The 22,032-nt window shown below is 35.5% G+C and overlaps 1 protein-coding gene across 1 annotated transcript in view; it reads right to left on the reverse strand.

Annotated features, from left to right (window-relative positions):
• FAM227B (family with sequence similarity 227 member B) overlaps nucleotides 1-22,032 on the reverse strand; it is a 196,968-nt gene that overhangs the window by 140,007 nt on the left and 34,929 nt on the right. The window contains exon 10 of the mRNA XM_049614133.1: nucleotides 4,052-4,200. Within this exon, the coding sequence (XP_049470090.1) occupies nucleotides 4,052-4,200 (149 nt within the window). The remainder of the gene's footprint in view (nucleotides 1-4,051; nucleotides 4,201-22,032) is intronic.

Genomic DNA, 22,032 nt, shown 5'->3' on the forward strand with positions numbered 1-22,032 from the left:
TCTGTGTCTCCCTCTCTCTCTGCCCCTCCCCCGTTCATGCTCTGTCTCTGTCTCAAAAATAAATAAATGTTAAAAAAAAATTAAAAAAAAAAATATCTGAAACAGAAGCACTTTCCCTCCCTCTTCAGTCTGGCCATGTAAGTTTCTGTCTCACTTGAAATATTTGGCTAGGACCTTTACTAGGTCTGTGATGGAGCTTTGGGAAATCCAAGAATTATAATTAAATTTATCATTAGGAAAAATCTATGAAAACTTTCATTCATATCAAGACACATTCCACTGACATTTTTCAATTTTAAAGACAAATGTAAAAATTTTGGAAACATCTAAACAGAAATGTAAAACAAAATTTCATAAATTAATTGTAAAGAAAAAAATAGTTGACTTTAGACTTTTCTACTAGACTAAATAATAGAAGACAATAAAGCAACATATAAAGTTTTAAGGGAAAATGTGACTTGAAAATTTGATATTTAAGTTGTAAAATAGTCTTTAAATAAAATATTTAATTTATATCGGTCTGACTTTCCCAAAGATAAAAATTACAAATTCTTAAACATATTTTTTAAAAACACAGCCATTTGTAGGTACCAGAAAATGACCAACAACAGCAGGTAGAAATTGGAGGGGAGTTGAACCCTATAAGAGGGAGCTGCTAAGTGGATGAAATTTGTGTTCATGCAGTTGCTTAAACAACTTTTTGTCTGATGGTACTACTTAGTCATCATGGCATGTGAGTAGATGGAATTCACATATAAAGTAGAAATATTATTGGTTTAATGAGTCAGAGGATAGTGTTTGGGACATCCAGAAGATTGAAAAATGAAGGAGTTTTAGAAATCCTACAAAGAAAGGGGCTGCAGAAGAGGAAACCCAAAATCTGAATACTGTAAGTTTTCTCCAAACCCTTAGCTGGTGTCTCAATTACTCACACATATGGTGGGAAGAGGGAGCTCTAGATGGATGGGTGGAAAGGAATAGGTGGATGATTTAAAGTTCTAGGTGGGGATCACAGACCGACCATCACAGAACACATAACATTTGGACTTTGAATACAGCCAAAGTAACTTACTTGAACAAAAATTAACATTTGTTGGTGGAAATTAACAGAATTCAGAAAATCCTCAAAGCACATTTAAAATTCCAAGATTACATAAAAAGTTACTAGACATGAAGTGAAACAAGAAATTATGATTCATAGTCAGGAAAAAGATAGTGAGAGAAATCAATCTCAAAGTTATCCAAAAGTTTGAATTACCAGATAAGAACTTAAAGCAACTATTTTTAATATGTTTGAGGATGTAAAAGAAAATATCATCATAATAAAGGAAGAGAATCTCAGAATAGAAATGGAAACTATTTTAAAAAGGGCAAAATGGAAATTCTTAAGTGAAAAGTACAATATAGGAAATGAAATATTCATTTATTGGGATAAGAGATCATATACCATAGGAAAAAGCATGTGAATGTAAAATGAAAAATATAGAAATTATGAAATCTATAAAACAAGATTGAAAAAAACCCACAACAAAGTCCCAATAAACTGTGGATAACATTAAGTAATATAGTACATGCTAAAATTGGGAATCCCAGAGGAAAGAAATAGAACAAATTTGAAAACATAATGGCAAAAATTCCCCAAATTTGGTGAAAAACATCAAACCATGAGTTTAAGAAACTTAATGAGCCCAAGCAGGATGAACACAAAGGGAAATAATACAAATGAGAACACAATGGAACAATATCTTACTAACAGACAAAAAACAAAAAATGAACTCAGAATTCTATACCCTGCAAAAATGTCCTTTAAAAATAAAGGCAAAATGAACATTATTTTAAGATAAATAAACAAGGAAATTCATTGTTAGCAGAATTGAACTATGAGAGATAACACCATGAGGAAACCTCAAATTTAAGGCAAGGAATGAAGTTCCAGGAATGATAAATATATGAATAAAAATAGAAGACTATTTTTAGGTCTTCTTTTAATTCTTTTTTTTTTAATGTTTATTTATTTTGAGAGAGAGAGAGGGAGAGTGAGTAGGGTAAGTACAGAGAAAGAGACACAGAATCCAAAAGCAGGCTCTGTGCTGTCAGTTTCTGTTTGTTGGTTGGTTGGTTTGTTTTAATTTTTTTAATGTTTATTTACTTTTGAGAGAGAGAGAGAGAGAGACATAGTGTGAGTGGGGGAGGGGCAGAGAGAGAGAGGGAGACACAGAATCCAAAGCAGGCTCTTGGCTCTGAGCTGTCAGCATGAAGTCCAACGCAGGGCTCAAACAAGATCATGACCTGAGCTGAAGTCTAACACTGAACTGACTGAGCCACCCAGGGACCCCAGTCTTCTTTTAATTCTTTAAAAAATATATATAATTTCTTCCACTTCTAACTATTATAGAGTAACAAGGACTGGATTTACTCTTCTTTCTTAAACAACTAAAAATTTGGACAAAGTCTATGAAACCATGGTTTTCGTGTGTTAGACAATAGATAGCACAGGCCAGTAATCCTCAAGAAAAGAGAAACAAACAAGGGAGCCCTTCAATTGTCTCCTCCCGACACTGTAAGGAGTTAGAATCCAAACAGAATCCACTAGTCTCACTGAGTTGAGAAAATAAAATTCAGCATTCTGGAAGGCCAAGGCAAGCTAAAGTTCATGGGTCAGCATAATTTGGAGGAGACAGATTCACACAGAGAGCATTCTGAAGATCTTCAGAGGATTACCCTTGAATCTTTGCCTGAGGTTGTTAAAGAGCTACCCAAGGGAAAGAGCAGGCAGAACATTCTTGGGGCTCACACACAGCTCATGTTCTAGACAGTCAGATGGGAAACCTCCTACACACAGACCAAGGGTAGAATACTTAGAAGGGTATTGCTTCAGCAGGGGAAGCAAGTTAGTCCTAGACAAAAGACTTCTCTGGTTCCACCTAATGAAGCTTAAAAGCAAAGCTCAAATGGATCAAAATATTTCTAAGTAACTGGATTACATCCAAGAAAAAAAAAACCTCAAAAATATTTAAATAAAATTTCACACAAAACAACTAAGTTTATTTAAGAATGAACTGGTAAATTGAATAGCCCTACATCTATTGGAGACTGAATTTGTTGTCAAAAACTTTCCCACACAAAAAAATTCTAGGCTTGGGTGGCTTCACTGGAGAATTCTACCAAATACTGAAAGAAGAATAAATATCAGTTTTATACTAACTCTTTTAGAAAAGAGAAGAGGTAAAAAAAAAAAAAGAAAGAAAAGAGAAGAGGAGGGAACATTATACTTATTACTAAAATGAGACAGGATAGTATAGGAAAATAAAACAAAATTTTAGCAAATTAAATCCAGTAGTACATGAATAAGTTAATACACAGTGGCCAAATGGGATTTACCCTAGGGATTAGGGGTTGGGTTAACATTTGGAAATCAATCCATGTAATTCACTATATTAAAAGACTAAAATAGAAAAAAATATAGGCTCATCTCAGTAGATGCTAAAAAGCATTCATCAAGATCGTACATCTATGAAACTACCTCCACCTGATAAAGCCTTCTATAAAAACTGGCAGCCAAAATTTATTTAAAGGCAAATAACCTAACATTCCTCCTCTAAAATCAGGAGTGAGGCAAGGATGTCCACTCTCACCACTTTTAGTTAACATTTTCTTAGAGGTCCTAGACCTGGGCAAGTAAAATAAATAAAGGCATATAGATTGGAAATGAAGAAGTAAAATGCTCTTTATTCTCAGATAACATGATTTTCCATAAAGAAAATCCTAAGAAATCTATAAAAAGGTTACTAGAAGTAATGAGATTGTAAGATAGAAGATCAATATAAGAATACAGTAACAGGCAAATGGGAGAACTTAAGCACATACCACTTTTACAATGAAAAACTAAAATGTAAAGCAATATTCAAACTACTGCAACACTAATCTACAAAGCGAATGTTAATTTGAAACCCTCACCAAAGAATAAATCATAAGGAAGTTATTATAAATAAATAACTTAATATACTTGATTTTGGCTATTTATCCTACAGTTGACAATAAGTTTACTTACCAGCCGTTATGCGTTCTTGACTCCTTTCAATTCTGTCCTTTAAAGATTTTAAAGGTGCTTTCTTAGTACCATGTATGGTTGTTGTGGAGAGTTCTTTCAGTTTCCAGTGGGTCCAAAAGCCTTTTGGAGGTTTTAAACCTGTTATTATAAAATGTACATTTAGTCAAGGAAATTAGCATTTGAAAATATCTTTCAATTTGTCAAAGCATTTTCATATATTACACATTTCATCTTCATAACAATCCTGTGAAAACTGTCAGTCTCAAGTTTCATATAAGGGAAACTCTATGAGAAATATTAATGTCTTATTACATAAAATAGTGAATTAGAAAAGAGGTAAAACTCAGTATCATCTTCTGATTAATAGACATAAGCTAAATTCATTGATGGACATAAAAGGAAGTTAATTATTGCAAAAAGTTGGAAAGGACCTAAATATACAACAAGAATACATCCATACAATGGATTATGAGGTATCTGCTAAAAGTTATCTTTAAATATTTGTTAACATACAAAGGCATTTATAATATGTTTTTTGTGAAGAATAATTTTACCTCTTAGCTATGTGTGTCTGTAGCTTAAAACTTAACATTAGTGCTTCTGAGTATAGGTGACTATTATTATTATGCCTTACCTGTATCTCCTGAATATTTTTAAATAATATTTATGAATAAATTGTAATATCTAAAAAGTAAGAAAAATAAGTTTTAAAAGTTCTACTTTTGTTCCAAAAGCTGTGTATGGTTGAATAATTCATTTAGTCACACTGAACACTAAAATGCCCAGCAATAAAAATGAGAACAATATAAATTCCTTGGTGTACTTCATATGGTTGTTTGAAGAGTTAATACTCAGTTCCAATCAGCTAATACTATTATCAATATTATTATACATTGATGTACTTCTAAATATAGCCAATATTTTTTCAGTAGTGATGTTCAATGAATATTACTTGCTATATTTGGCTGTCAAATTCAAATTTTCTAGGTGTTTTAGATTCAGTTATCACTTATTTCACACTAGTTGCCCCTAGACAAAATATGCAGAAGACTTCTGTTTAATTCACTTAGATGCTTCTTGATAGATTGTCTATGTTTTAAAATATAGTGTATTAATAGAAAATTGGAGGTGCGTAAGGCTAACAGATCAGGAAATGATTGGCATTGAAAAGATAGTTTATTACTCATAGTTCCCAAGAGGAGGGGGCATGCCATGTCATGGGGGCCACACATGGAAACACTGGGGCCAGTCCAGACACAGAGTAATAAGGGTTCCAGGAATGATAAATATATGAATAAAAATAGAAGACTATTTTTAAGTCTTTTTTTAATTCTTTTTTTTTTAATGTTTATTTTAGAGAGAGAGAGAGAGAGTGCATGAGCAGGGGAGAGGGGCAGAGCGGGAGAGAGAGAGAGAGAGAGAGAGAGAGCGAGAGAGAGACTCTTAAGCAGGCTCCATGCTTAGTGTGGAATCCAACACGGGGCTCTATCCCATGATACTACGATATGAACTGAAATCAATAGCTAGATGCTCGACCGACTAAGCCACACAGGTGCCCCTCCCCCCATGTTTTCTTATAGAAGTTTTACAGTTTAGTTCTTATTTTAAATCTTTAACCCACTTTGAGTTAGTTTTTGTGAGTGGTATAAAATAGAAGTCCAATTTCATTCTTTTACATGTGGTTATCCAGTTTAACTATTACCATTTATGGAAGAGAGTAGGTATTGAGTATTAGTTGACTGTATTTGTGAGGGTTTATTTCTGGGCTCTTAATTCTATTCTATGGGCATATGTGTCTATTTTTATTCCAGTATCATTTTGATTACTGGAGCTTTGTAGTATAATTTGAAATCAGGAAGTATGATGCCTCTAGCTTTGTTCTTTCTCAAGGTAGCTTTGGCTATCCAGGTTCTGGATACAAATTTTAAGATTCTTTTTTCTATTTCTGTAAAGAATGCCATTGGAATTTTGATAAGAACTTGATAACACTGAATCTATAGACGTTTTTGGGTAGCATGCACGTTTTAACAAAATTAATTCTTTCAATCCATGTATAAAGGATATCTTTCCACTTGTTTGTGTCTTTTTCTTTCATCAAAATCTTGTAGTTTTCAGTATAGAGATATTTGATCTCCTTGATTAAATTCATTTGTAAGTATTTTATTGTTATTAATGCTATTGCAAATGAGATTGTTTTATTACTTTGTCAGATATTTTGTTGTTAGTATAGAGAAATGCAACGGATTTTGTATAGTGTTTTGTACCCTGCAACTTTGCTGAATTCACTGATTAGGTTCTAACAGTTTTTTCGTTTTTGTTTTTTGTCTTTTTTTTGTGAGTGTGTGCTTTGTTTTTTGTTTTTGTTTGTTTTTGTGGAGTCTTGATGGTTTTCTATATACAGGTGTAACTCAGAGCTACTGAAGGCTCATGTCCAGACCACTGCAACAAAGCGAATATCACAATAAAGTCAAATGAATGTTTTGGTTTCCCAGTGCATATAAACGTTATGTTTATACTACACTGTAGTCTATTAAGTGTGCTAATAGCATCATGTCTAAAATAATGTACATACTTTGATTAAAAAATGCTGTCATCTGAACTTTCAGCAAGTTGTAATCACTAATCAGAGGTCACCATGCCAAATATAGTAATAATGAGAAAGTTTGAAATATTGTGAGAATTACCAAATTCTCAGAGACATGAAGTGAGCAAATGCTAATGGGAAAATGGCACTGATAGACTTGCTTGATGCAGGGTTGCCACAGAACTTCAATTGGTAAAAAATACAGTATCTGTGAAGCACAGTAAAATGAAGTACGTAGGAGTATGTCATCTACAAAGAATAGAATTTACTTCTATCTTTTCCTTTTGGATGCCTTTTACATGGCTTTTCCTTTTTGCCTGATTGCTCTCGCTAGGACTTCCAATACTATGTCAAATAGGAGTGGTAAGAATGGGTACCTTTCTCTTGTTCCTGATCTTAGAGGAAAAGCTTTTCAGTCTTTCACCATTAAATATGTTAGCTCTAGGTTTGTCATACATGGATTTTACTGTGTTGATGTATGTTCCTTCTATACCCAATGTGTTCAGTGTTCTTATTATGAAAAGATATAATTTGTCAGATGCTTTTTCTATACCTATTAAGATGATCATATGGTTTTACTCCTTCATTTTATTAACGTGGTGCATAACATTTGATTTGCATATGTTGAATCATCCTGCATCCCAGAGATAGATCCTGCTTGATCATGGTATAATGATCCTTTTAATGTGCTGTTGAATTGGATTTCTAATATTTTATTGAGAATTTTTACATCTATATTCATTAGGGATACTGGCCTGTAGTTTTCTTGTAATGCCCTTACCTGCCTTTAGTATCAGGGTAATGATGGCCTCATACAATGAGTTTGGGAGTGTTCCCTCCTCTTCAGTTTTTTGGAAGAGTTTAAGAAGGATTAGCATTCATTTTTATTTAAATGTTTGGTACAATCACCAATGGAATCATATGGTCCTGGACTATATTTTCTTGGGAAATTTTTAAATACTATTACTGGTCTGTTCAGATTTTTCTTTTTTTTACGATTCAGTCTTGATAAATTTTATGTTTCTACAAATTTATCTATTTTTTCTAGGTTGTCCAAAACTTTTGCTATATAATTGTTCATCGTGGTCTCTTAGGATGCTTTATATTTCTATGGTATCAGTTGTGATATTTCCTCTTTCATGTTTATTTATTTGAATCTTCTTTTTCTTAGTGTAGCTAAAGGTTTGTCAATTTTATGTTTTCCAAAAAACCAGCTCTTAGTTTCATTGATTTTTTTTTTCTATTGTCTTTCTGGTCTCTATTTCATTTACTTATGCTCTAATCTTCCTTTTTTCCTTCCTTCTGCTAACTTGGGGGTTAGGTTGTCCTTCTTTTTTCCAGTTCCTTGAGGTGTAAAGTTAGGTTGTCTATTTGAAATCTTTTTTCTTAATGCAGGTAGTTATTACTATAAACTTCCTTCTTAAGACTGCTTTGCCAGCATCCTATAGATTTGGATATGTTGTATTTCCATTTTCATTTTTTTCAAGATATTTTTAATTTTCTTTTGATTTATTCTTTGACCCACTGGTTGTTCAGGAGTATGTTGTTTAATTTGTGCATATCTGTGATTTCCAACTTTCCTCCTGTTATTTATTTCTAGTTTTTTACTACATGTGGTTAAGAAAGATATTTGGTATGATTTTAATCTTATTAAATTTATTAGTACTAGTTTTGAGCCCTAACATATGATCTAACGTGGAAAATGTTCCATGTGTATTCTGCTGGTGATGCTGCATGGTGATTCTGCTGGTGATAAATGTCTGTTAGGTCCATTTGGTCTAAAATATGGTTCAAGTTCAAAGTGCCCTTCATTTTCTGTCTGAGTGATTTATCCATTGTTGAAAGTGGCATATTGAAGTCCCCTACTATTTTGAATCATTGTCTCCTCACTCAGATGTGTTAATATCTGCCTAATATATTTAGATGTTCTGATGTTATATCTTGAATTGCCCCTTTATTACATAATGACCTTCTTTGTCTCTTGTTATCATTTTGACTTACAGTATATTTTGTGTGATATAATTATAGCTATCCCTGCTCTCATTTATTTCCACTTGCATGAAATATCTTTTCCATTCCTTCACTTTGAGTCAATGTGTGTCCTTAAAGCTGAAGTGAGTCTCTTGTAGGCAGCATAATGTTGGTTGTTGTTTTGTATCCACCCATCTACTCTATGTGTGTTGATTGGCAAATCCAATCCATTTATAGCTATAGTAATTATAGATAGGTAAGGACTTACTGATGACATCTTATTAATTGTTTTATGGTAGTTTGTGGCTCCTTGGTTCCTTTCTTCCTCTCTTGCTGCCCTCCTTTGTGAATTGATGATTTTCCATAATGTCTTACTTTGATTGCCTTCTCTTTATCTTTTGTGAATTTGCTGTGGGTGTTGTTTTGTTTTTACTGTGAGGCTTACATAAAACATATAACAGTCTATTTTATGCTAATAATTTCACTTCAATCACATTCAAAAACTACTCTTTTACTACCCCTCTTTTATGTTTTCTGGTGTGACTGTTTACATCCTTTTATACTGTGTATCCATGAAGAAATTATTGTAGCTATAACTATTTTTAATATTTTTGTATTTTTTTAAATGTTTATTTATTTATTTTGACAGAGAGAGATAGAGAGCAAGTGGGAGAGGGGCAGAGAGAGTGAGAGACAGACAGAGAATCCCAAGCAGGCTCCACACTGTCAGCACAGAGCCTAATGTAGAACTTGAACTCAAAAACTGTGAGATCATGACCTGAGCCAAAATCAAGAGTTGGACACTTAGCCAACTGTGCCACCCAGGCACCCCAATATCTTCGTCTTTTAACTTTTATACTAGAATTAAGTGGTTAACACATCACCATATTACAGTATTAGAATATTCTGAATCTAACTGTATGATTACCTTTGCCCATGGGTTGTATATTTTTACATGATTTTTTTTTGTTATCAATTAGTGTCCTTTCATTTCAGCTTGAAGAACCCCCTTCAGTGTTTCTTGTAAGGCAGTTCTGATGAACTCCATTAGCTTTTGTTTGTTAGAGAAAATCTTTATCTCACCCTCACTTTTGATGGACACCTTTGCTGGGTAGTTTTTTGTTTGTTTGTCTGTTTGTTTTCTTTTAGCACTATCTTAAACTGAGTAGGCATTGCTTGCTTTTAAGATGGAAGAGGGACTCAAGGCAAAGAATGTACACAGCTTCTAAAAGTTGCAAAAAAATAAATTATTCCACAAAACCTGTAGAAGAAACACAGCTCTGCCAACATCTTGATTTTAGCCTTGTGAGACTCATTTTGGATTTCTGACTTCCAGAACTGTAAGATAATACAGTGTGTTGTTTTAAATTGCTAAGTGGTAATTTTGTTACAGCAGCAATAGGAAACTAATACAGTTCCTGGTGCTCTGTTTTCTTATTGTGTATAAGGAACTCTGGTAATAAAAATTTTGTTTGTGAAAATGAAAGCCAACCAAAATGAAAGCCAACTTATAATGTAAGTAATGGAATTGATTACATAAGGTAAAGATAGGTAAATAAAGTTATTACCTAATAGAGGTAATTACTTTATTACCAAAAAAGTGATTACTTCAGGAATTTTTGATACATTAAGGAGGAGAATACTGAATTTGGCATTTTAGATCTATGGTATAAACCTTTCTTCAACAAAGAAATAAGAAAAACATGTCTTATAAAATTCTTTCAACAAGTGCTCTAGGCAATGGAAAATAGTCACAAATGAGAGATTAAAAACTTGGTAAAAGTTGAATGGACTCCTGATGGATATTCAATGTGAGAAAAAGCAATGTGAGACAAATCTGTAAAAACATATTCATGATTAAATAAATCATAGAGACTCTTGTGCAACTACTACTATTTGTTTTCAATATAACTTTTTACCAATGTATATAAACATTCAAAAAAAGAACAAATCAGCTCAATGAATTTTCAGAATTTACTACATGGTACTCATGTCATCAACAGCCAGAAACCGAATATTCAGTACTCCAGGAGCTCTCTTTTCTAGTCTTTCATTTCCAAGGACAACTATTATATTAACTCTTAACAGTATAGATTAGTTTTGTCAAATGTTGAATTTTATCTCAGTAGACTCATACAGGATCTACTCTTTTGTGTCTGGCTTCTTTCCCTCTCAAACATGTTTGTATGATTTGTTCACACTGTTGCATATAATTGTAGTTTGTTCATTCTCATTGCTGGTAGTATTCATTATATGAATATTCCATAATTTATTTAAACTTTATATTATTGGTGGGAATTTGAACAGTTTGTTTTGATTATCATATAAACAGTGCTGTTATAAACATTTTGTACTTCTGGTGTGTAGAAACATGAAAATTTCTGTAAGGAATGTACCTGGGAATAATAGATATGCCAGGTTAAAGGTCTGTATGTGTTCAGTTTTAGTGGATATTGGCAGCTATACAAGATAGTTGTACTAACTTAAATTCCCACCAGCATGTCAGCCTTTTATGTTAAGAAAATGTAGGTTTGATTTTCTTTTAAGTTTTTATTTTAATTCCAGTTAATTTCAGGTGTACAATAGAGAGATTTAACACTTCCATACGTTACCCAGTGTTCACCACAACAAGTGCACTCCTTAATTCCCATTACCTATTTCACCCATCCCTCCATCCACCTCCCTCCTGGTAACTATCAGTTAGTTCTCATAGTTAAGAGTCTGTTTTTTGGTTTGCCCCTCTCCCTCTCTCTTTTTTTCCCTTTTCTCATTTGTTTTGTTTCCTAAGTTCCACATATGAGTGAAATAATATGGTATCTGTCTCTGACTGACTTCTTTTACTTAGCATTATACTCTCTAGCTCTATCCATATTGCTGGAAATGGCAAGATTTCTTTCTTTTTTATGGCTGAGTAGTATTCCATTGTATGTATTTACCACTTTTTCCTTATTTTTTTAAAAATATGTTGTCAAGTTAGCTAACATACAGCGTATACAGTGTGCTCTTGGCTTTGGGAGTATATTCTCATGACTCATCACTTACATACAACACCCAGTGCTCATCCCAACAAGTGCCCTCCTCAATGCCCATCACCCATTTTCCCCACCTTCCCCTGCCCCCTACCCATTAACCCTCAGTTTTTTCTCTGTATTTAAGAGTCTATTATGGTTTGTCTCCCTTCCTCTCTGTTTGAAACTATTTTTTCCCCTTTCCCTTCCCCCATGGTCTTCTGTCAAGTTTCTCAAATTCCACATACGAGTGAAAACATATGATATCTTTCTCTAACTTATTTCACTTAGTATAATACCCTCCAGTTCCATCCACGTTGTTGTAAATGGCAAGATTTAATTCTTTCTCATTGCCGAGTAGTTTTCCATTGTATACATAAACCACATTTTCTTTATCCATTCATCAGTTGATGGACATTTGGGCTCTTTCCATAGTTTGGCTATTGTTGATAGCATTGCTGTAAACATTGGGGTACATGTGCCCCTATGAATCAGCACTCCTGTATCTTTTGAATAAATTCCTAGTAGTGCAATTGCTGGGTCATAGGGTAGTTATATTTTTAATTTTTTGAGGAACCTCCATATTGTTTTCCAGAGTAGCTCTACCCATTTGCATTCTTCTACTTCTTCCTTATCCATTCATCAGTCAATGGATACTTGGGCTATTTCATAATTTGGCTATTGTATGTGCACATATCCTTTTGAATTAGTATTTTTGTATTCTTTGGGCAAATACCTACTTGGGCAGTTGCTGGATTATAGGATAGTTCTATTTGTAACTTTTTGAAGAATGTCCATTCTGTTTTCCACAGTGGCTGCACCAGTTTTCATTCTCACCAACGGTGCAAAAGGGTTCCACTTTCTCCACATCCTTGCCAACACCTGTTGTTGATTTTAGTCATTCTGACAGGTGTGAAGTACCTTTGGAATTTATAAAGTTGTATTCAGCATAATACAAAAAAATGAAATAAAATCATTGGAAGAAATATAATTTTTTTTTTTTGCAGAGGATAAGATTTTGTATGTAGAAAACCCTAAAGTATGTACAGATAAGCTGTTTGAATTTTGCTGATTAGTGAATACAAATTAAAAAGCAAATTATAATACATTAGCAACAATTGGAAGGTGAAATTTAAAGTATTTTTAATAACACTCAGTAAACACCAAATGCCTGGGAAAAATAATACATATAAGATCTACATGCTGAAAACAGAAAATATACTGAGGTAAATTAACAAACTCCTAAACAAATAGGGAGATATGCCTTGTTCATGACTTGGATGATTCAAGAAAGTTAAGATAACAATGATCCTAAAACTTTATCTACAGAATTTTGCATGGTCATGGCAAGAGTAAAAGGATTCTTTCCATAATATTAATTTTTTTAGGTAATACTGGGTGGAAGTCAAATCAATATGTTTGCCTCTATAAGAGAACTATCATTAAAGACTAGAACAAATCTAATTTTATATGCCTATAAAATTGATTCAGTGTTAGATTACTGGTAGCTAAAATACCTAAAAATTATGCACTATAAACTTAAGAGTAAAAGATGTATCTAAACTATATCAGGTGAAGATTTATGTTAGACAAAAATAAGTTTTTTCTTTTGTGAACTCATATATTTTTATAGGAGAAAAGGGATTTTTAATTGAGTAAAGATATAACACCTATTAAAACTATTGTAAATACAAATAAAATCCTATAGAAACACACATGTATACTAGTCAAGGCAACCACACATGAACATATAGAATTTCATTTCCAACAAATAGAGAACATATATTTGTTATTAAGCCAGTAGGTACCATTTATTATATTTTGCTATGTATTATTATGTAACAAGAACAGCTCAATAAATTCCAAACTCTAAGTATGATATAAGCTGTAGTATTTTACTTAAAGCAAAAAAGTAAACATTAAGAACTAAGTATAAACACAAAAGACTTTGCCATTAAAAGGCACTATCTTAAAAGACTCTTGGGTGAAAAAAAATCAAAATTGCAACTGCAATTTGCAAAATTGCAACATGCTGGATATGTTCTATATATTTTTTTAAGTTTATTTATTTATTTTGAGAGAGAGAGAGAGAGCATGCATGCTAGTGGGGGAGGGGAGAGAGAGAGGGAGGGAGAGAATATCAAGCAGGCTCCCTGCTGTCAGCACAGAACCCAATGTGGAACTCAAGCTCACAAACCCGTGAGATCATGATCTGAGCTGAAATCAAGAATCATAACCAACTGAGCCACCCAGGCACCCATATTCTGTATTTTGATTAACATGGTAATTCCATGTATACATATGTGTGTTCCATGGACTTACATTTCCAATTTGTATTCTCCCGTTACAACTATGATTTTTTCATTATTTCTTAGAAATTTTTGTTAGAATGTTAGGATTATAACTTTTATCTGCTGTGTTCCATTTTTAATTTTTTAATTATTTTTGTTTAGAATAATATTTCTTTTTTCTTTTATATATTTATATATATTAGATATATACATATTATATCTATATACATATTACATATATATATATACATATTATATATATATATATATAATTTATTGTCAAATTGGTTCCCATACAACACCCTGTGCTCATCCCAACAGGTGCCCTCCTCAATGCCCATCACCCACTTTCCCCTCTTTCCCACCCCCACCAACCCTCAGTTTGTTCTCAGTGTTTAAGAATCTCTTGTGGTTTGCCTCCTTCCCTCTCTGTAACTTATTTTCCCCCTTCCCCTCCACCCTGGTCTTCTGTTAAGTTTCTCAGGATCCACATATGAGTGAAAACATATCGTATCTGTCTTTCTCTGCCTGACTTATTTCACTTAGCATCACACTCTCTAGTTCCATGCACGTTGCTACAAATGACCAGATTTAATTCTTTCTCATTGCCAAGTAGTATTCCATTGCATATATAAACCACATCTTCTTTATCCATTTGTCAGTTGATAGACATTTAGGCTTTTTCCATAATTTGGCTATTGTTGAAAGTGCTGCTATAAACATTGGGGCACAAGTGCCCCTATGCATCAGCACTCCTGTATCCCTTGGGTAAATTCCTAGCAGTGCTACTGCTGGGTCATAGGGTAGATCTATTTTCAATTTTTCAAGGAACCTCCACACTGTTTTCCAGAGCAGCTGCACCGGTTTGCACTCCCACCAACAGTCCAAGAGGGTTCCCATATCTCCACATCCTCTCCAGCATCTATAGACTCCTGAATTGCTCATTTTAGTCACTCTTAACAGTGCGAGGTAGTATCTCAGTGTGGTTTTGATTTGTATTTCCCAGATGAGGAGCAACGTTGAGCATCTTTTCATGTGCCTGTTGGCCATCCGGATGTCTTCTTTAGAAAAGTGTCTATTCATGTCTTCTGCCCATTTCTTCACTGGATTATTTGTTTTTCAGGTGTGGAGTTTGGTGAGCTCTTTATAGATTTTGGATACTAGCCCTTTGTCCAATATGTCATTGGCAAATGTCTTTTCCCATTCTGTCGGTTGCCTTTTAGTTTTGTTGATTGTTTCCTTTGCAGTGCAGAAGCTTTTTATCTTCATGAGGTCCCAAAAGTTCATTTTTGCTTTTAATTCCCTTGCCTTTGGAGATGTGTCGAGTAAGAAATTGCTGCGGTTGAAGTCAGAGAGGTTTTTTCTTGCTTTCTTCTCTAGGGTTTTGATGGTTTCCTGTCTCACATTCAGGTCCTTTATCCATTTTGAGTTTGTTTTTGTGAATGGTGTAAGAAAGTGGTCTTGTTTCATCCTTCTCCATGTTGCTGTCCTGTTCTCCCAGCACCATTTGTTAAAGAGACTGTCTTTTTTCCATTGGATGTTCTTTCCTGCTTTGTCAAAGATGAGTTGGCCATACGTTTGTGGGTCTAGTTCTGGGGTTTCTATTCTATCCCATTGGTCTATGTGTCTGTTTTTATGCCAATACCATGCTGTCTTGATGATGACAGCTTTGTAGTAGAGGCTAAAGTCTGGGATTGTGATGCCTCCTGCTTTGGTCTTCTTCTTCAAAATTACTTTGGCTATTCGGGGCCTTTTGTGGTTCCATATGAATTTTAGGATTGCTTGTACTAGTTTCGAGAAGAATGCTGGTGCAATTTTGATTGGGATTGCATTGAATGTGTCGATAGCTTTGGGTAGTATTGACATTTTGACAATATTTATTCTTCCAATCCATGAGCAGGGAATGTCTTTCCATTTCTTTTTATCTTCTTCAATTACCTGCATAAGCTTTCTATAGTTTTCAGCATACAGATCTTTTACATCTTTGGTTAGATTTATTCCTAGATATTTTATGCTTCTTGGTGCAATTGTGAATGGGATCAGTTTCTTCATTTGTCTTTCTGTTGCTTCATTGTTAGTGTATAAGAATGCAACTGATTTCTGCACATTGATTTTGTATCCTGCAACTTTGCTGAATTCATGTATCAGTTCTAGCAGACTTTTGGTGGAGTCTATCGGATTTTCCATGTATAATATCATGTCATCTGCAAAAAGCGAAAGCTTGTCTTCATCTTTGCCAATTTTGATGCCTTTGATTTCCTTTTGTTGTCTGATTGCTGATGCTAGAACTTCCAGCACTATATTAAACAACAGCGGTCACAGTGGGCATCCCTGTCGTGTTCCTGATCTCAGGGAAAAAGCTCTCAGTTTTTCCCCGTTGAGGATGATGTTAGCTGTGGGCTTTTCATAAATGGCCTTTATGATCTTTAAGTATGTTCCTTCTATCCCGACTTTCTCAAGGGTTTTTATTAAGAAAGGGTGCTGGATTTTGTCAAAAGCCTTTTCTGCATCGATTGACAGGATCATATGGTTCTTCTCTTTTTTTTTGTTAATGTGATGTATCACGTTGATCGATTTGCGAATGTTGAACCAGCCCTGCATCCCAGGAATGAATCCCACTTGATCATGGTGAATAATTCTTTTTATATGCTGTTGAATTCGATTTGCTAGTATCTTATTGAGAATTTTTGCATCCATATTCATCAGGGATATTGGCCTGTAGTTCTCTTTTTTTACTGGGTCTCTGTCTGGTTTAGGAATCAAAGTAATACTGGCTTCATAGAATGAGTCTGGAAGTTTTCCTTCCCTTTCTATTTCTTGGAATAGCTTGAGAAGGATAGGTATTATCTCTGCTTTAAATGTCTGGTAGAACTCCCCTGGGAAGCCATCTGGTCCTGGACTCTTATTTGTTGGGAGATTTTTGATAACCGATTCAATTTCTTCGCTGGTTATGGGTCTGTTCAAGCTTTCTGTTTCCTCCTGATTGAGTTTTGGAAGAGTGTGGGTGTTTAGAAATTTGTCCATTTCTTCCAGGTTGTCCAATTTGCTGGCATATAATTTTTCATAGTATTCCCTGATAATTGTTTGTATCTCTGAGGGATTGGTTGTAATCATTCCATTTTCATTCATGATTTTATCTATTTGGGTCATCTCCCTTTTCTTTTTGAGAAGCCTGGCTAGAGGTTTGTCAATTTTGTTTATTTTTTCAAAAAACCAACTCTTGGTTTCGTTGATCTGCTCTACAGTTTTTTTAGATTCTATATTGTTTATTTCTGCTCTGATCTTTATTATTTCTCTTCTTCTGCTGGGTTTAGGCTGCCTTTGCTGTTCTGCTTCTATTTCCTTTAGGTGTGCTGTTAGATTTTGTATTTGGGATTTTTCTTGTTTCTTGAGATAGGCCTGGATTGCAATGTATTTTCCTCTCAGGACTGCCTTCGCTGCATCCCAAAGCGTTTGGATTGTTGTATTTTCATTTTCGTTTGTTTCCATATATATTTTAATTTCTTCTCTAATTGCCTGGTTGACCCACTCATTCGTTAGTATGTTCTTTAACCTCCATGCTTTTGGAGGTTTTCCAGACTTTTTCCTGTGGTTGATTTCAAGCTTCATAGCATTGTGGTCTGAAAGTATGCATGGTATAATTTCAATTCTTGTAAACTTATGAAGGGCTGTTTTGTGACCCAGTATATGATCTATCTTGGAGAATGTTCCATGTGCACTCGAGAAGAAAGTATATTCTGTTGCTTTGGGATGCAGAGTTCTAAATATATCTGTCAAGTCCATCTGATCCAATGTATCATTCAGGGCCCTTGTTTCTTTATTGACTGTGTGTCTAGATGATCTATCCATTTCTGTAAGTGGGGTGTTAAAGTCCCCTGCAATGACCACATTCTTATCAATAAGGTTGCTTATGTTTATGAGTAATTGTTTTATATATCTGGGGGCTCGGGTATTTGGTGCATAGACATTTATAATAGTTAGCTCTTCCTGGTGAATAGACCCTGTGATTATTATATAATGCCCTTCTTCATCTCTTGTTACAGCCTTTAATTTAAAGTCTAGTTTGTCTGATATAAGTATGGCTACTCCAGCTTTCTTTTGGCTTCCAGGAGCATGATAAATAGTTCTCCATCCCCTCACTCTTAATCTAAAGGTGTCCTCAGATCTAAAATGAGTCTCTTGTAGACAGCAAATAGATGGGTCTTGTTTTTTTATCCATTCTGATACCCTATGTCTTTTAGTTGGCGCATTTAATCCATTTACATTCAGTGTTATTATAGAAAGATATGGGTTTAGAGTCATTGTGATGTCTGTATGTTTTATGCTTGTAGTGATGTCTCTGGTACTTTGTCTCACAGGATCCCCCTTAGGATCTCTTGTAGGGCTGGTTTCATGGTGACAAATTCCTTCAGTTTTTGTTTGTTTGGGAAGACCTTTATCTCTCCTTCTATTCTAAATGACAGACTTGCTGGATAAAGGATTCTCGGCTGCATATTTTTTCTGTTTAGCACACTGTAGATATCGTGCCAAGCCTTTCTGGCCTGTCAAGTTTCAAAGGAGAGATCAGACCCGAGTCTTATAGGTCTCCCTTTATATGTGAGGACACGTTTATCCCTTGCTGCTTTCAGAATTTTCTCTTTATCCTTGTATTTTGCCAGTTTCACTATGATATGTCGTGCAGAAGATCGATTCAAGTTACGTCTGAAGGGAGTTCTCTGTGCCTCTTGGATTTCAATGCCTTTTTCCTTCCCCAGTTCAGGGAAGTTCTCAGCTATAATTTGTTCAAGTACCCCTTCAGCACCTTTCCCTCTCTCTTCCTCCTCTGGGATACCAATTATGCGTATATTATTTTTTTTTAGTGTATCGCTTAGTTCTCTAATTTTCCCCTCATACTCCTGGATTTTTTTATCTCTCTTTCTTTCAGCTTCCTCTTTCTCCATAACTTTATCTTCTAGTTCACCTATTCTCTCCTCTGCCTCTTCAAGCCGAGCCATCGTGGTTTCCATTTTGTTTTGCATTTCGTTTAAAGCGTTTTTCAACTCCTCGTGACTGTTCCTTAGTCCCTCGATCTTTGTGGCAAGAGATTCTCTGCTGTCTTGTATACTGTTTTCAAGCCCAGCGATTAATTTTATGACTATTATTCTAAATTCACTTTCTGTTATATTATTTAAATCCTTTTTGATCAGTTCATTAGCTGTTGTTATTTCCTGGAGATTCTTCTGAGGGGAATTCTTCCGTTTGGTCATTTTGGAGAGTCCCTTGCGTGGTGAGGACCTGCAGTGCACTTCCCCTGTGCTGTGGTGTATAACTGGAGTTAGTGGGCGGGGCCGCAGTCCGACCCGATGTCTGCCCCCAGCCCACTGCTGGGGCCACAGTCAGACTGGTGTGTGCCTTCTCTTCCCCTCTCCTAGGGGCGGGATTCACTGTGGGGTGGCGTGTCCCGTCTGGGCTACTTGCACACTGCCAGGCTTGTGTTGCTGGGGATCTGGCGTATTAGCTGGGGTGGGTAGGCAAGGTGCACGGGGGGTGGAGGGGCAGGCTTAGCTCGCTTCTCCTTAGGTGATCCACTTCAGGAGGAGCCCTGTGGCAGCGGGAGGGAGTCAGATCTGCTGCCGGAGGTTTGGCTCCGCAGAAGCACAGAGTTGGGTGTTTGCGCGGAGCGAGCAAGTTCCCTGGCAGGAACTGGTTCCCTTTGGGATTTTGGCTGGGGGATGGGCGGGGGAGATGGCGCTGGCGCCTTTGTTCCCCGCCAAGCTGAGCTCTGCCGTCCGGGGGCTCAGCAGCTCTCCCTCCCTTTGTCCTCCAGCCTTCCCGCTTTCCGAGCAGAGCTGTTAACTTATGACCTCCCAGACGCTAAGTCGCGCTTGCTGTCGGAACACAGTCTGTCCGGCCCCTCCGCTTTTGCCAGCCAGACTCGGGGGCTCTGCTTGGCCGGCGAGCCGCCCCTCCGCCCCGGCTCCCTCCCGCCAGTCCGTGGAGCGCGCACCGCCTCGCCGCCCTTCCTACCCTCTTCTGTGGGCCTCTAGTCTGCGCTTGACTCCGGAGACTCCCTTCTGCTAATCCTCTGGCGGTTTTCTGGGTTCTTTAGGCAGGTGTAGGTGGAATCTAAGTGATCGGCAGGACGCGCTGTGAGCCCCGCGTCCTCCTACACCGCCATCTTCCGGAACCCCCCGAAGCTACAAGAAACTTTTTTTAAATAACTGAAATCTGTTTAGGTGAGTTAATACGTTGTAATAACTATATATTGTTTACACAGTAAAACTATGATCAGATATCAACAAATATATGGTACTGTATTATTCTATTAGACTTAAAACCCCTAAACTACTAAATTTCTCTTAGGAAGTGACTAAACATAAAAGTTACTATAGTTTTATATTTAAAAAATTAAAATATTTTAATTTATTATTCTGGTATTCAGCAGTCAAATAAGTATTTAAAATCACATTTAGCCCTTAATATTAAATGTAAACTTTTGGAATCTAAGTGTCCCTTGGAGGTCACTGTCTTAATCTCTGGAACATGGGAATGTTAATTTATTCAACAAAAGGGATTTGCAGATTTCATGAAGCTAAAGATCTTAAGTGGGGAGATTATATTGGATTATCCAGTGTGCCTTAAGTGTAATCACAAGTGTCCTTATAAGAGGGAGGCTCTGGAAAATTTTACTATAAAAGAGAAGAAGGCAACGTGATGGCAGAAACAGAAGTTAGAGTGATGTGACCAGAAGCCAAAGACTGCTGGCAGCCAGCAGAAACTAGAAGAGACAAGGAATGGATTCTCCTCTGGGGCCTCTGAAAGAAATTGTCCCTTGATACCTCAATTTTAGCCCTATGAGATTCAGTTTGGACTTCTGGACTCTATAAGTCTCAGACAAAGAATTTCTGTTGTTTGAAAAGTCACTAAATTTTTGATAATTTGTTAGAGTAACAATAGGCAACTAACACAGTTACCTAATCCAGGAGTGCTGAAACTTTCTGGTAAATGATGATATTCTTCGAAGAATTCCATGATTTTTGTTTGGTGGCTGGGGGGAATGCTTTAATATATTGGTATATTTAATTTTATTGAGTGAATCATGAACATTTTTTTTACTACCAGAAATAATCACATGTTATATTTTGGTATAAGAAGTAATACTGACTATTAAAATTAAAAGATTGAACAAGGTGAACTAGAAGTTTTATGTGAATATCTCATCTTCATGAGATTAAGGATCAAATGTCAAATTGTGTTGGGAAAATTTCTGAAGGTCTATCATTGTATAACCCTGGAAGAAAGAGAAGTAAAAGCCACATTAAATATGTTTAGATTAAGCTAATTTGTACTGAATAGTGGAATATGAAGATGACTTTTTGATTCTTAAATATTAATAAATTTCCCTCTGTTAGGTAAAATAAATCAGATGAGCAAGCAGTAACAAAACCCTAACTTATCTGAGTGAGTTAAAAATAATGGAAATTGGTCAATAAGAGCTGAGGCTTTACTTCTACTTAAACAGCTCTGGAGGATATAGATGTATAGGGAGGTGGCCTCAAGCATAGAAACAGAAAGGGAGCATTAAAAGAAGATCAAATCCAGGTCAAGGGGTCAAATCACCAAGATGTACATCTTGTTTGTTCTCAAATGAGGCTTTGAATTTTGAATAAACAAGTTCTAATTTCTCCTTGGAAAAAGCTACTGAAAATAGGGACCCAGAAAAAAATCAAGTCATGATTTGAGAAAGGTTATAAATATAGGATCTATCAGAAGGCATATCAACCCCAGGGGAGAACATTTGGACCAAAATTGTAGGTCTAGACATTGGAGAATGGGGGATATGCAATGGTGCCACTACTATCTTTGTCCATATTAAATAGGCCCGTTATCCTTTTCTCAAAAGCATGGTGTTAAAGCAGGCTTGATTTCATCAAACCATGTTACATAGGCTAGGCTCACTCACCACAAAAGATAGAGTAAGTGGAAAATTATGGATAGGAGAAAGAGCTGTTTTTGTCATTTCTAGGCAATTTACCAAGAATCCTAACCATTAACTAACGTTTACATGCAAATAAGAACAAAATATTTTAGTATTAGGAGAGAAAAATCCTAGTCCATCTTTCAGAACACCATTGTTCCACAAAACAA

The sequence above is a fragment of the Panthera uncia genome, assembly GCF_023721935.1.
Source record: "Panthera uncia isolate 11264 chromosome B3 unlocalized genomic scaffold, Puncia_PCG_1.0 HiC_scaffold_1, whole genome shotgun sequence".
Classification (NCBI taxonomy): Eukaryota; Metazoa; Chordata; class Mammalia; order Carnivora; family Felidae; genus Panthera; species Panthera uncia.